Source organism: Elgaria multicarinata, chromosome 9 (assembly GCF_023053635.1).
Source record: "Elgaria multicarinata webbii isolate HBS135686 ecotype San Diego chromosome 9, rElgMul1.1.pri, whole genome shotgun sequence".
Taxonomy (NCBI): Eukaryota; Metazoa; Chordata; class Lepidosauria; order Squamata; family Anguidae; genus Elgaria; species Elgaria multicarinata.
In genome coordinates, this window is record NC_086179.1 from 37,733,216 (window position 1) to 37,747,270 (window position 14,055).

Genomic DNA, 14,055 nt, shown 5'->3' on the forward strand with positions numbered 1-14,055 from the left:
CATTATCACCATTTTTTTCATAATGTGGAAAGCCTAGTATTTTTTCTGGATGAGTTATAGAAACCTAGTGTAATTGTGCAATTCCACTATGCCACAGTGCTACCTAGAAGTTGTGTAATGTAACAAAAAGAAAGGAAGAGGAGCGGGGAAATGGGGAAAACACATGTAAAGGTACTGATCTCAATCCCGCAAAGACTCTAGAAGCAGAAGCCTCAATAAAAGTGTGGGTTAAAAGCCTTATGTAGAAAAGCCCTGGATCTCCTGACTTAAGGAACAACAACAAATTAAATGCAGGAGAGGGGTGTTCTGATTTTGATCAGAGCAGAGACACTGGAGAGGAAGTATTTTGCCCTTTCCCCACATGCTGTTTCCTTGATCAAAATCTCTCCCAAGCACCTTTATATTGTTTCCCTTCTATAGCAAGACTAGCAGCTGCTTCAGGGTGTGTGTGAGAGACTTTGATCAGGGGAATGTGGTGGATGGGAGTAGGAATCAGATAAATGCCGCTTCCCCGGTGCCACTGCTCCATTCAGAATTGGAGCCCAGATAGCTGTTTTTTAAATTAAAAAGACAAACAGTTGGGAGATCTGATTTTGCATCTTCCATGTCATGTCTATTTTAGCTCCTTAGAATGCTGAAGTCGAAAACTTCTTGGACTGATAAATTTACAGTCTTTATAAGTAGCTGTAGCCTGTTGAGCAGGCTGAATTATGGTGGGGGCTAATGCAGGGAATACAACAAAGGATCTTGAATAAATCTGTTGCAATTCAGATGGATATATGGAGTTTTATCACTAAGTCAGAATAACAGTATTTACAATGTTCTTATCTTTAGAAGGGATTGTTCATTCCCCCCTTCTACCTGCCTACCAAATGTAATGTACAATGCATTGTATATAAGGTAAGGAGTAAGGGTTGCAGACTTAAGCACTTCTCTATATGATGAAATGGCCTTGCTCCTAGCTTGTACATTCAGTTAACTTTGTAAGTTTGATTCCAGCCTAAGTTTCCATGAAATCATTAAACTGGAAAACATTCAGTTGGATATCTTGCCCCAACTGAGCCAAGATCTATCCAAATTAAAAATGTAATGATTTCTAACTTAAACATACAACTTAAATGTTTCTGAATGATCTGTTTCATAAAGCTTGTGGCAGCTAATGGCTCTGTGCTATCAACAGATGATTCTGTGTTGGAATTCAAATGTAACTTTATTTATTTATTTAGTTTATGAGATATCAAGGCACCAGAATTATTTCTCAAAATGAAATTATCCACATACTTGAAGAAGCAGCAAATACCAAAATGCCAGAACTTCCTGATGTCACAATTGCTGCGCTTCGCTCCTTTCTTCTTCAGGTGAGTACTTTAGAGAAGATAATCTGGAAACAGTGAGCAGTAGATGAAAATGAAATTACAAAAGTGGGCATTTTTCCTGCTTCTGGTTTTTTTTGTCAATTTGACTTCTGTAAGATCTAGGGGACTCATTTGCCCCTTCAGGGCATTTAGCTGTAAGAGCTGTACTGTGTAACTATAAAACGTCCCTTGGTTCTCTTCCTTTTGGCTCTTTCTTTTGAATAGAATAACTCCTTTTTAAAACACTTTGGCTCAGTTCAGACAACACGTTAGCCAACACAGTGTGAAAACTCCACACAACGGTTTAGTTTTTAGGAAGTACTCCCCACACATGTTCTAACTCCACTGTTGTTTGACTGTGGGCTACTGTGGAGTTGAGTAAAATCCACTGCAATGTTTGATTGGCAGTTCCGCCTCCCTCTTAGCAGCTTCGGTCCTCCCAATGATATCTCATCAGCCATTGCTACAAAAAACCAATCCTGGTGGCTCTCCTAGAGTGGCACTCACTCCTTTTACTGCTCTTGCCAGTGGGAAAAGTGAACGCAACACAACGGAAAACTCTATGGAGCCCTCCACACAACATGCAACACAACGGTTGTGTACGACTCTCCTGTGCACAGCGTGGCTATTCAGCATGGAGTTTTCCCGCCAGATAACACATTTCTCAATGGTGGTATAAAAACTACATCGTGGAGTTCTAAAACGACTGTTGAGAAACGTGTTGTCTGAACTGAGCCTCTAAAAAACTGGTGGTTTTACTGTGTATTTTATTCGGGTTTTAGAAGTATTGCAGTGCTTTTTTATATTTGTGTTTGGTTTTCCTTGATTGTATGCATTACCTTTCACTTGCATTGTAAACCATACTGAGAGATGTGTGTGTCTATCTGTGGATGTAATTTATAAATATTGCAGAGGGCAGCAGATAAATGTCTCAAATAAATACTATAAGCCATAAATTCATTGGAATAAGAGAGCACTTGCATGAAGCTTCTGAAATGATTCCAACTCAGCTGGCCTTAGCAAGAATTACTTGCTTCAAGCAGCAGGTTCCAGAGGAGGGATTGTTTTCTTAATTCAAGCCTCCAGGGTCAGTACAGAAAATGAGATAGGGAGGATTATCATTTTGACATTTTCCTTCTGGAGCACAAATGTGTATGGCTGGCACTGGGTTCAGAAGTACATTTTATGTCAGGGATAGGGAACAAGTGGTCTTCCAGATGCTATTGGACTGCAATTCCCATCATCCTCTACCATTGACTATGCTGTCTAGGGCTGATGGGAGTTAGTCCAGCAACATCTGGAGGGGCCACACATTCCCTACCCCTGCTTTATGCCAATCTAAAACCAGAAGTACCACACACACGTACACACAAAAGCTGCCTGTACTGTGCTAGAACCCTTTCCGTTACTAGTTGTACAATTTTAGGTATTAGCACCAGTTGTGTAATCTGTACACTTTGACTTTCCTATTCAATGTAGAAAAAAATAACATGTTTACTAAGGTAAGTTTTCCATGCACCTTCTGTACATCTGGCTTAGTATTATGGCAGTAAGCCAGCAGCATGGAATGCTGCCATATGTACGTGGATTTGGGTTTTATAGATATACTAGCAAGTGGAAGAAATGAAGACATGAAGGAAGAAACTTATTAATTATTTCTGTAATTCTTTTCACAATGTATAACTCTAACATCAGTTTCAAAATGGAAAATGTCAGATGGATTCAACCCAAAAAGCATCTGTCCAAATCTTGCTAGAGAGGCTCCCATCAACAAGCAGGAGTCTGTGTACCCATCAGGAAATGGTGTATCCTTTGGCAGGATGTGTGTGAAGTTACTGGGGTGGAATATAGACTGCCATGTCATTTGCTATTTTGTGACCAAATTCACCAGGAAGAGAGACTGTTCTTTAGGGCCCACGTGGATGGCCGTAAACTTCTGAACTTGGAGGTTTATGACCATCCAATGCAGAGCAGGAGGAGTGGAGGAGGTGAGCTTCACCTCCATGCTCTCTCCATTTTGCATTTTAGCTAGACAGGTGTTTTCGTTTGTCTAGCTGAGGCATCGGAGCGGGAGGGAAAGAGACTAGGGATAGCTATTTATTCATTTATTTACAATATTTGTATACCGCTCTCCATCCAAAATATTTCAGTGCTGTAATTAGCAGATAAGATAAAAGAGTAAGAGAACAAAAATACCATGTTAAAAAATTACTGTTTTTAAAACACTTAAGTTCTGATAAAACCAAGTTCTGGCAAAACTGCAGCTGGTCACTCAAGGAAGTCTTTCTGAAATAAATGTTTTCAGGAGGTGCTGGAAGCAACATAATGTTGGTGCTTGTCTGATCTTCAGAGGCAGGGAATTCCATAGGAAGGGGGCCACCACCCTGAAGGCTCTTCTCTTGGTAGATTCTAGTCAAGCCACAGGTCCATGTAGAAGCATTAGAAGCATGCCCTCAGTGACCAGGAAGGTTGGTAAGGAACAAAACGCTTCCTCAGGGATTCTGTTCCCAAGTTTTTAGGGCTTTGTACACTAGTACTAGAATCTTAAACCTGGCCCAATAGCAAATAGGCAGCCAGTGCAGTTCCCTCAGCAAAGGAATTGAATGCTGAAAATTACCCCCTCCCCACAAGAACACTTTTTTCCTGTCCTCTCCAAGGTCACCTTTGTGAGAGGGTGGGAAGCTGGGGCTCCTGGGTCCGAGGCCGGAGTGATGTCTCTGACCTCGGATCCAATAATCCGAAGGATACCATAGCTCCACCTAGACTCTGTCTAAGCATTATTTAAGAGGACAGGTAGAAGTCGTATATGGCCGGACTCAACCTGAAACTTCTTATCCAAGGCTGCAATCCTAAAACCACTTATCTGGGAGTAAGCCCTACTGCATTTAAAGGGGCTTACATAGTTTTAAGAAGGCATGTATAGAATTGCGCTGTAAATGTGTTCCGAAAAGGAATGGAAGTCCGGCATCAAATTATGGAATAGATTTAGAAACGTCTGAGCTATTTTCTGCTCTTCCCCTGGGCAAGCCTTCCAGGGTTTAGATAAAAGAATGATTTTTTTTTACAACATATAATCCTTTCAATTCTTTTGTCGGTTTTCCATTCAAGCCTTTGAATTCAGATGTCTTGGAGGAGTAGCAGTATCTCTATCACACATCAGAGACTGAAATGAGAAAAGAAACAATACTGAATATAGTAATGAACAAATAAAGTTACTTGCTTCTATATTTTCTTGCCAGTCCGTGGGCTTGAAGAACAAATATAATGTAACTGATTAGAACCTGCTCCAAAAGCCATTTAGTCATCTATTTAGCAGTTAAAATAAAATCACTCAAATTAAAACTATTTTCTGTTTTTCTTGAAAATGGCTTAACTGAAATATGTATGCCATTTTAGAGTTATTTTCAACACTGACATAGAAAACAATTTGCAGGCAGTACTTATAAATTCCCAGTGTTCTTGACCTCAGTAAGCATTTTTTTTAGCTTTCTACATCACCTTCATAATCAGATGCTGTGTATTGTGATTTTGGTTTATGCAAAATGTTACTTTTATACAGCTAAGCAATTTCAAAGAAAGATGTTGTGGATCAAGGATTTTAACACATCTAGCCAAATTCATAGTCAGCGCTGTAGTTGGTTGACCTTTCCCCCCTCCTCACTGTTGGCAATAGCAACAGTAGTGAGGTTCTCAACCCTCTGATATAAGAACTGAGCACTTCTTTAAAGCTTCAATCTGAGTGTTGATTGTCATTTTTTTGTGACTTATGCTATGAAAATTGTATCTATAGTGATGGATCTTAGTATGATGCCACATTGTGTTGTCCAAATAGTAGTCATCTCTGCAGAATTTTTGGTATTTAAAATTGATATATTGCATTTCATGTAACAAAATGCCTAAAATTTCTAAATGCTATTCGGAAAACTGGAAGTGAAACAGTCCTTGCCCGTAGGCTTATAATTTAATAAAAGCTGAGACACACTGGAGAGGAAAGGGAAAAAATCTAAAAGAGAAGGCGGATCAGTGAGAAAAAGAGGAGTGAAAAGGTGTCTTAAGGACACATTTAGAAGTAGTAATGGAAGAGGGGAGTCATGTTGAGTGGAAGGGCACACTCATCGTAGAGCTGCAAGGAAAAAGGGCACGGGTTTAATGAGACTGGCAAAGTGAAGACAAGAAGCAAGAGGAAACTAATGCAGTATGAAGGAGTGATATGATCTAAATGGCAGGAAATATAAGATGGATGGCAGCATTTAAGATAGAAAGGGTAAGGGTAGAAGCTGGGAGGATCAGAGTAGTTTATGGTAGAGTATTATTTATTTATTTATTTGTAACATTTATATACCACTGAATATAATAGAATCTCTCAGTGGTTCACAACATTAAAATATAATATAAAACACAACATTAAAATACATCCGACTGTAATAAGGGAACAGTAAAATGGAATGGCCTAATTAACTTACAGGCCAGGGAAAGCCTGGGTGAATAAATGAGTCTTCAGGAGGCATTTTAAAGATGTCACATTTTCTGCCTTCCGAACTACACGAGGGAGGGCTTTCCAAATGGTGGGTACAGGAAAGGCCTGCCGCCTGGGTACTTCATGGTGACATTCGTCCATTTTGGAATGACCAGAAAGACCTCCTCTGCTGATCTTAAAGGTTGCCTGGGTATGTATGAAGGAAGGCGGTCTGCTAAGTATCCTGGTCCCAAGTTGTTTAGGACTATATGATAGTAACATAACCTTGTACATGGTTCGGCAGGTAATAGGCAGCCAATGCAGTTCTTTTAACACTGGTGTTATGTGAAGATAGCTGGGTATCTCAGTAAGCATCCTAGCTGCTGCATTCTGTACTAGCTGCAGCTTCCAAACCATGCATGACGGCAGCTCTACACAGAGCGCATTGCAGTAGTCTAATTGTGGGGTTACAAGTACATGGATCATTGTGTTTAGGCTATCCCTATCCAGGGAAGGGTGTAGTTGGCATACGAACCGAAGGTGGTATTGGGTGCTTCGTGCCACTGTGGGCACCTGGGCCTCCAGTGACAAGGATGGATACAGGAACACCCCCAAACTATGGACCTGCTCCTTCAGAGGGGGTACAACCCCATCCAGAACAGGCAAACACCCCAATTCCCGCACCTGGGAACTACCAACCCCCATAGGTCTTACCAGGATTCAGCTTCAGTTTGTTGTCCGTCAACCAAAGCATAACTGCATCCAGGCACAGGTTTAGAATGTGCATGGCCTTTCCCTATTCAGCTGTTACAGAGGAATAGAGCTGGGTGTCATCAGCATACTGGTAACACTGCTCCAAACCTGATGACTGCTCCCAAAGGATATAAAATCGATATTAGATATTAAATAACATTTGAGAAAGGATGGTACCTTGTGGCACCCCACGGTTCAACTGCCATGGAGGAGATATACAGTCCCCCATTGCTATTCTCTGGAACTGATCCCATAAGTACGAGTTGAACCCCAACTTTCAACTCATGGAGGCAATCCAGGAGGATACCATAGTCAATTATATCAAAAGCTGCTGAAAGATCAAGAAGTAGTAACGGTCACACTCCCCCATCCCTCTCTGGAAGAAGGTCATCCACCAGGCCAACCAAGGCCAATTCTATCCCAAAATCGGGCCTGAACCCAGACTGGAATAGATCCAGATAATCAGTTTCATCCAAGAGCATCTGCAGCTGAGACTTCAGCACTCTCGAGCACCTTACTCAGAAACGGGGTATTGGGGACCACCTGATAGTTGTCATAATTCTCTCGATCAAGGGAGGGTTTTTCCAGGAGTGGTCGTACCACTGCCTCCTTCAATGCAGTGGGGACAACACCATTGCACAATGATGCATTCACCACTCCCCTGATCCATAATAAGCCATGATGGGCAAGGGTTGAGAGAGCATGTGGTGGGTCAAACAGATGCAAACATCTTGTCTGCATCCTCAGGCTCCAAAAACTGAAATTGTTCCCACAAAACAGGCTAAGACAATGCATTGAACACAACAGATACTGAATCAATACCGAAGTTCAAGTCAGCATGAAGGTGAGCGATTTTATCCTTGAAGTGTCTTGCAAACTCACTACAACAAGCCTCCGAGTGTTCCAGTATAGAATTTGATGGGTTAGACGTGAGTAGTAGTAGTATTAGAGCAGTTTATGAAGAAAATAACAATTGACTAAAATGTTGGTAGTGACCACAGAGCCGGAAAAGTGAATCCTGGCTGTATAATCTCCTGAAAATGGCAAAACCTGGCAAGACCACGGGTACATAGAAGAAAGTAAAGAAGCATCGGAGTATTCTGATCCAATAGTTTCTGTAAAAGTATGCATGACTATTTGAAGTGTGATGTATGTGTGTTTGATGTAAAAATTGCTGAGAAAATGCAATTTCCCTGACAGACACAGCTGCTGAAAAGATATTTACATACCTGCAATAACTGCACATTTATTGCTTATAAAATGACTGAAAATATGTAAGGCTGCAGAAAACAAATCCATTTGTTTTCTAAGTAGACACGTGATTATGCTTGTTTGTTTGGGCTGTAAAGTTACACATGCATGTGCCCTGCTTTGACAGAGGTACTGGTACAAATTTACTTCAAATGTATAGAAGAGGCAGTCATGTTCAAAGTTCTCGTTTAATTTGGTTTCATTAATAATTAACAACACAAACTCATTAATCACTGCTTCCTTCAAACTCATATTACCCCTGATCCCTCGCAGATCAACTCTTTACCCTCGCTCAATCTAAGTCTCCTAACTGCCTTTGAACGCTGCTGTGACTTACAAGCTTTCCAAAAGGCTCCATGGGCTTTCTTTCTGTTTTTGTGCCTCTGAAATCCCGTCAAGCGCAATGCAAATGAGGATCTGGCTTATCCCCATCAACGACTGTTTCAAACGCTTGCAGGATTACTTAAAAGAGGGGGTGGGGGATCCGTAAAGCCACAGGCGGAACTACAACACGGAGGATCCTGGGAAGCCCGCGGAGGAAATGACGCGTCAGTGCAATGTATGCTGGTTTGCTAGCGGCAAGGCCAGTCAGCCGGAGAAAGGTCCCGGGAAAAGGAAGAGCTGCTACAGCATGACAGCCTCGCCAGAGTGAACTACCGCTCTGGCGGCTGGAGACTTGGCTTTCTTTTCAGGGAGCAGGTAAGGCTTCTAACGAAACCTAGGAAATGTTGCCTGGGAAACTGGTAGTTCTATGCTGTGTGCTACAGTAATCCTCAGTGGGCATGTTATTACCGAACCGTAGATTTAGGAGCGCTGTCTTGAACTGCAGGGCAGGCGGCGAAGTGCTTCATAGTTTTTCCCGCTGCTGGTTTCCCGCGATTAAAATGCAGCAGATGAAAGAAGAGGGGGCAATTTAAATGCCGGGGCGCTACCCAAGTGCCAGGCCCGAAGGAAGCATTTGCATGGGAGAAACCTAATTTAATCGCTGAAGGGCAGCAGGTAGAGGATGGAAGTTAGCTTACTACTGCTGCTACCGCTGCTGTCGCGGTGTCTCGTGCAAATGGTTGGGCAACTATGCATCCGCTCTCATTTTGAAGGACACGTACTCAATATCGCATGCTCTTTTATGCTCGGTTTATTCATCTGGAACGACTGCGAGCTCACGGTTCTGTAAGCATAAGTGTGGATTAGACTCGCGGCTCTATACGCAAGTTAATTTAGCTGCTGTGAACTTGCCTTCTAAACTTGGAAGATCAGGGCGCCCAATATGTTGCAAAAATGTATTTAATCTCTGTGTGATCTGTGCTGTCAAACAGGATGGGAGACCCTACAAATAAAAAAGCCAGATGATGGATAGAAATAGTATCCTACCACAGTAATAAGTTTAAACTAAAGCAAACAGGAACTGTATTAACTAATGATAAATACTAATAATGAATAAGGTGCAACTAAATGTGGAGGAATAGAGGGCAATGCTCTTATTTCGGCTGCGTCTTCCCATATCTTCTGCACTTCTCGTCTTCACTGAACACACATTTTGCCTGGCTTTCTGCAACAAGTCCTCCTTCCACAATGGGGTTCTTTGCAACCCATCCTGCCTATCAAAACTTAATAGGGAAGGGAAAGAGATGCTGTTTTGGGGAACAGAGGGACAGGCATGAATAATAAATAAGCAAACATTAAGAAGTTGGCTTTGAATATCTTCAGGATGCTGGAGAAATTGCACGTTCAATGTATTTGCTGTCTTTTAAACAGCAGTAAATAGAGTTACGAGTAAGCTAAACTACTACTGTCATCACCATCTTTACCATAAGCAACGAGGCTAGGGATTTTGGACCTTGAATCTGTCTTACATTGTGATAGTCAGATGAAAAGTTGTTTTCACCAGGCAGGGGACCTAAGTCCACTAGAGTAACTGTTACGGTGACAATCTATTGTACTTATTGAAGCACTTTATCACCTTGTTGAACTTAAGTGCTACATTAATGTCTTGGGTAATGGCATATTGCATTAAAATAGAATAAAAACTTGATTTGAATAGATTAACCCCAAACCTGGTGCCTAGCTTGGTTCCCTCAATGTAGATTGTTCAGAGAGGGGCATGCTCATTGATCATATACATGTTGACTTGCAAGTATAGTCTAATATATTCAGTGGGGCTTACTCCCAAGTTAGCAGACATAGGGGTGTGGTCTTAAAGCCTTCATTATGCTTGCCATTCTGTAAAATAATAGTAGCTGGAGAATCCATATTCAAGACAGCCTGTTGCACTTTAATATAGAGAATGAGCATTCAAACTGTCTGCACATTGTAACAGCACTGGGTTGAGAAACCAATGAAATGCCTACAACAGTGATTCCTTGATGATCTGTTAGAGAGCCTGCCATTGTCCCACTCTTTGAAGAGTGGCCTGTGTCATACTGACCCCAAACTACTGCTAACCTCATGGCTCATCTGTAATGATCTCTGCACAGTAATTGCCCCTGACACCAACCTTCTTCATTCAGAGCTAATTCAAGAACCTAATAATGTATTGTAGGAACAGAATATGATAAGATGCAATGGCTGAAGAGTGATTTGTGTGCCCCAAAGGCTCCAATATGTCCTATATCAATTTCTAGACTAAGAGTGCCATCTTTAGTATGCCATCTGCATGCCACTTTTGGACAGTATAAGCATTTACCACAAAGGTAAATGCCAAAACCCAAAATATGTGCACCTTCTGAAATGTTGCTCTCACTGGATGTAATGACTGAGGCTAAGCTACTTGAAGGGAGGCTTTTTGCTCACTTTTGTTTGTGCATCTATTATGTTAATATGCTTAGTATTAGTAATAATTGTTTTTGATCCTCAGTCTATGGACTGGGGGAATGCTGGTAATCTAGAATATTTTAGCAGAAGCAGCCTGCTAAATTCTGCAGAGAAGTAAAATCCATAAGGACTCTTGCACTCCTTCTGTTTAATGTCCTTTACTACTGCTCTAGTTAATAATGCCTCAAATATCTTCCCTGGTGTGGGAAGCAGATTGCACTTATAAAAGATGGCACTGCTGTTGTAGTAGGGCATTAAATCTTGATATACATTTGAAATACCTTGTTCACCTTGCATATGTCATTTCCCCCCCCCCCACACACACACAAAAAAACCCTCTGAAGGCACCTGTTACCATATCTACATGTGTGTCCCTAAGGGATATCATGGTATTAATTTTTTTCTTCCTCTGCTTTTTTTCTTTCGTTTTGTTTTTTTGGTGGTCCTTGCATTTGTGTTGAAAAGAAGACTGCACACATAATCCCGTTCAATTGTGCCTTCTCAAATTCTTCATCACCTACATTCTTACATGTTTATGTCCTTCCTTTGTGATGCTTTCTGCTTCCTAATTGATAGAACAGCAGTGTGTGGATAACACTCCAATGGCTTTTTAGAATGCCTCTGAAGTAGCAGAAATAAATTGAATGTTTGCCCTATGAGCACTGGGAGAGGGTGACATGTTCAAGGATTGTTTAAGTAGAAGCTCTTCTAACTCTGTCTCACACAACCTTTAAAAGGTTCCATGGAGCCCTTCAATTGCACACAGTGATTTGCAATTCTTATATTACCTTCACAACAACCACTTGTGATAATTTCGGCTGAGAGAAAATGATATGCTCAAGGCTATACAGTAAGCTTCACAGCTAAGTAGGGATTTGAACCTTCATCTCTCAAGTCCACCCCTGATACTCATTTCACCATGCCTGGAAATACTGCTTGCCTCTTGAAAAGCTCAGCAGCACCAAGAAAATGCCTTCTGTTCTGCAGCACCAAAGGTCTGTTTACTACCTTCTGTAGTAAGTGAAATTCTAGTATTGTATTACAGTATGTAGGAGAAGAGATTAGGTGACGACATTATTTGGATTATGAGGTAGGAGGTATAATGGCTGCTTAATCTCTTGATGCCTCTGAACTTCTAAAAAGAGAGGATCTACCTGGCCACCAAAACTGGTTCATCCTGGCTCAAGGCTAAAAATAAAATGATGATCTTGAAAAATTATTAATAGCTGATGTCCTTTGATATAAATAGAGGAAATACAGATCTGATCTACAGGATTGCATTTCTTCTTTGATGTGACATGGCTGCATTAGCATGTTGTTTAGCTTAGTATATCAAGTGCTGGGTTTAGACTTGGGTTCACATCTCCCAGTGGCTGTGAACAATGGATGCCCTTGCATGACAGTATGAGCACATGACAATAGCTGTATTCGGATAACACAATAGTCAATGGTGGTTTAATAATCAACTCCACGGTTGATTATCGAGGGGGTACTCCCCACACAAGATGATTATAATCAGCAGTGCAGTGGATTACGGCCAGCATCGAATTGACTATTAGTCAATGGAGTATTTGATTGACACATGCGCTGTCCTCTCACATCCCACCCCCCCAGTCCTCCTGCTGGTATCTCGTCAGCCATTGTGAGTCCTGGTGGCTGGACTAGAGTGGCAGCTGCCAGTTTGGTTGCTTTTGCCAGGGAACTCTGCAGTTGCCGAAAATAACCAACTGTGTGCAACAAAACAGTGCCTGACACATAACAGGATAACCAATGGTTGTTTAAATAATCAATTCTGCACAGTGTTTGTTATTTGCATTCGTTATTTGTGTTGGTTATTTCAGCTGAATAACCAACCGTGGTGTGAAAAAGTCCCGACAGACAACACAAGAACCCACTGTTGACTATTCAACCCACCCTTGGTTATCATGTCATCCAAACCCAGTCAAAATGGCCTTGCTGAAAATATTAGTTGAGAGCCCTGTGTAGAGTCTGGCATGTGGTGAAGTGTTTATCTGATTGTTTCACTATTTATCTGATTGTTTCACTGCATGTCTGGCTCACAACTCAACTCATATTTACTGTACCACTACAAAGCTTTTGAAACTTTGTAACTCCCTTTGTAACTTTGTAACTCCCATTATGTTTAGAGTTACAGTTCTCAGATTTACCTAGGCATCCTGGTCTCTAGCATCTTGATGTTTTTCTTTTGAATGATATATTTAAATCTCAGATTTCTGCTGAGATGTCTGAGTATTTTAATATCAATGAGGGTTCTGTGGGTTCTTGAGCCACAGAATGGGAGGCTAGTAAAGCTTTTATTAGGGGCTGAATCATTGTCTACGCTTCCGATAAGAAAAAATGTAGAAAAGCGCAACAAGTGTTTTTAAATAAAAAGTTGAAATTTCTTATAACCCAGTTTGCCATTTCTCTAACAGCACAACTGTATGAAGAGTTGCAGAATGATAAATATGAACTGAATAATAATTTTTCACAGCAGGCGGAATTTGCCTTACATTGTTTGCAACAGACAAACTGGGAAAATTGGGAACGTCCTGGTAAAATTTTGGCACATCATCTTAAACATCAAAAGCATTGAAATGTCATCTCTTCTATTAAAGATGAGAATACTTCTCCCATAGATATAAATTCACAGTTTTAAAGATTTTTACATGCAGTTGTATAGTAATGACAGTGAGATATCGTAGCAGGATATGAATGCTTTTTTTCGCTCAGGGTAAGCTCCCATGCTAGATTCTTCACAAACGCAATATCTTATGGCTCCACTGAGACTGGAAGAGATTATGAAAGCAATTACAAGTATGAACACTGGGAAATACCCTGGTCCAGATGGGTTTCCAGTTTAGTGCTGTAAAACATTTTCTAGCCTGTTAGCTCCAAAGCTTTATCAACTTTATAAATATATATTTGAATCAGGTTCTCTTTCTTCATCGACAAATGATCCTTATATTACAGTCATCCCTAAGCATGGCAAGGACCATACTTATTGTGCTAACTATCAACCTATTTTACTAATAAGTGTTGATATTAAAATATTAACTGCAATTTTAGCTGATAGATTGTAACCAGTCATTACAACATAGGTCTGACCCAGTCAGGTGGGATTCATTAAAAATAGGCAGGGGGCTGATAATTTCAGATCTGATAGCTTTGAATTCAGAAAGTATTATCAGGCAGCCATTGTCTCTTTGGATGCTGAAAAGGCCTTTGACAAAGTTCATTGGAAATTTATGCTTGTTACATTGGTTTTCTGGTGGAATTTTTGAAATGGGTTAGAATTATCAAAAACACTGTGCTTTGTTTTGTATTCTTGGGGGGTTCTTCTCCATCATAAATATCTTTGAAATGGATGCAGCTTTCAATTAAAGAAGGTGGGTTCGCCTTTCTGGACTTTGCTTTATACCATCGGGC

At 40.8% G+C, this 14,055-nt stretch overlaps 3 protein-coding genes across 4 annotated transcripts in view; 2 read left to right on the forward strand and 1 right to left on the reverse strand.

Moving 5' to 3' along the window:
- MEI1 (meiotic double-stranded break formation protein 1) overlaps nt 1-4,522 on the forward strand; it is a 38,624-nt gene extending 34,102 nt beyond the window's left edge. Inside the window, exons 24-26 of the mRNA XM_063134651.1 lie at nt 1,227-1,358; nt 3,051-3,160; nt 4,477-4,522. Of these exons, the coding sequence (XP_062990721.1) occupies nt 1,227-1,358; nt 3,051-3,160; nt 4,477-4,522 (288 nt within the window). The remainder of the gene's footprint in view (nt 1-1,226; nt 1,359-3,050; nt 3,161-4,476) is intronic.
- Nucleotides 1-14,055, reverse strand: part of PMM1 (phosphomannomutase 1) — a 172,091-nt gene that overhangs the window by 107,739 nt on the left and 50,297 nt on the right. The window lies entirely within an intron of this gene.
- The window catches only part of CCDC134 (coiled-coil domain containing 134), a 30,531-nt gene continuing 24,860 nt past the window's right edge, over nt 8,385-14,055 (forward strand). For both annotated transcript variants that reach the window (XM_063133609.1, XM_063133608.1), the window contains exon 1: nt 8,385-8,514. The gene's annotated coding sequence lies outside the window, so the exon portion shown is untranslated. The remainder of the gene's footprint in view (nt 8,515-14,055) is intronic.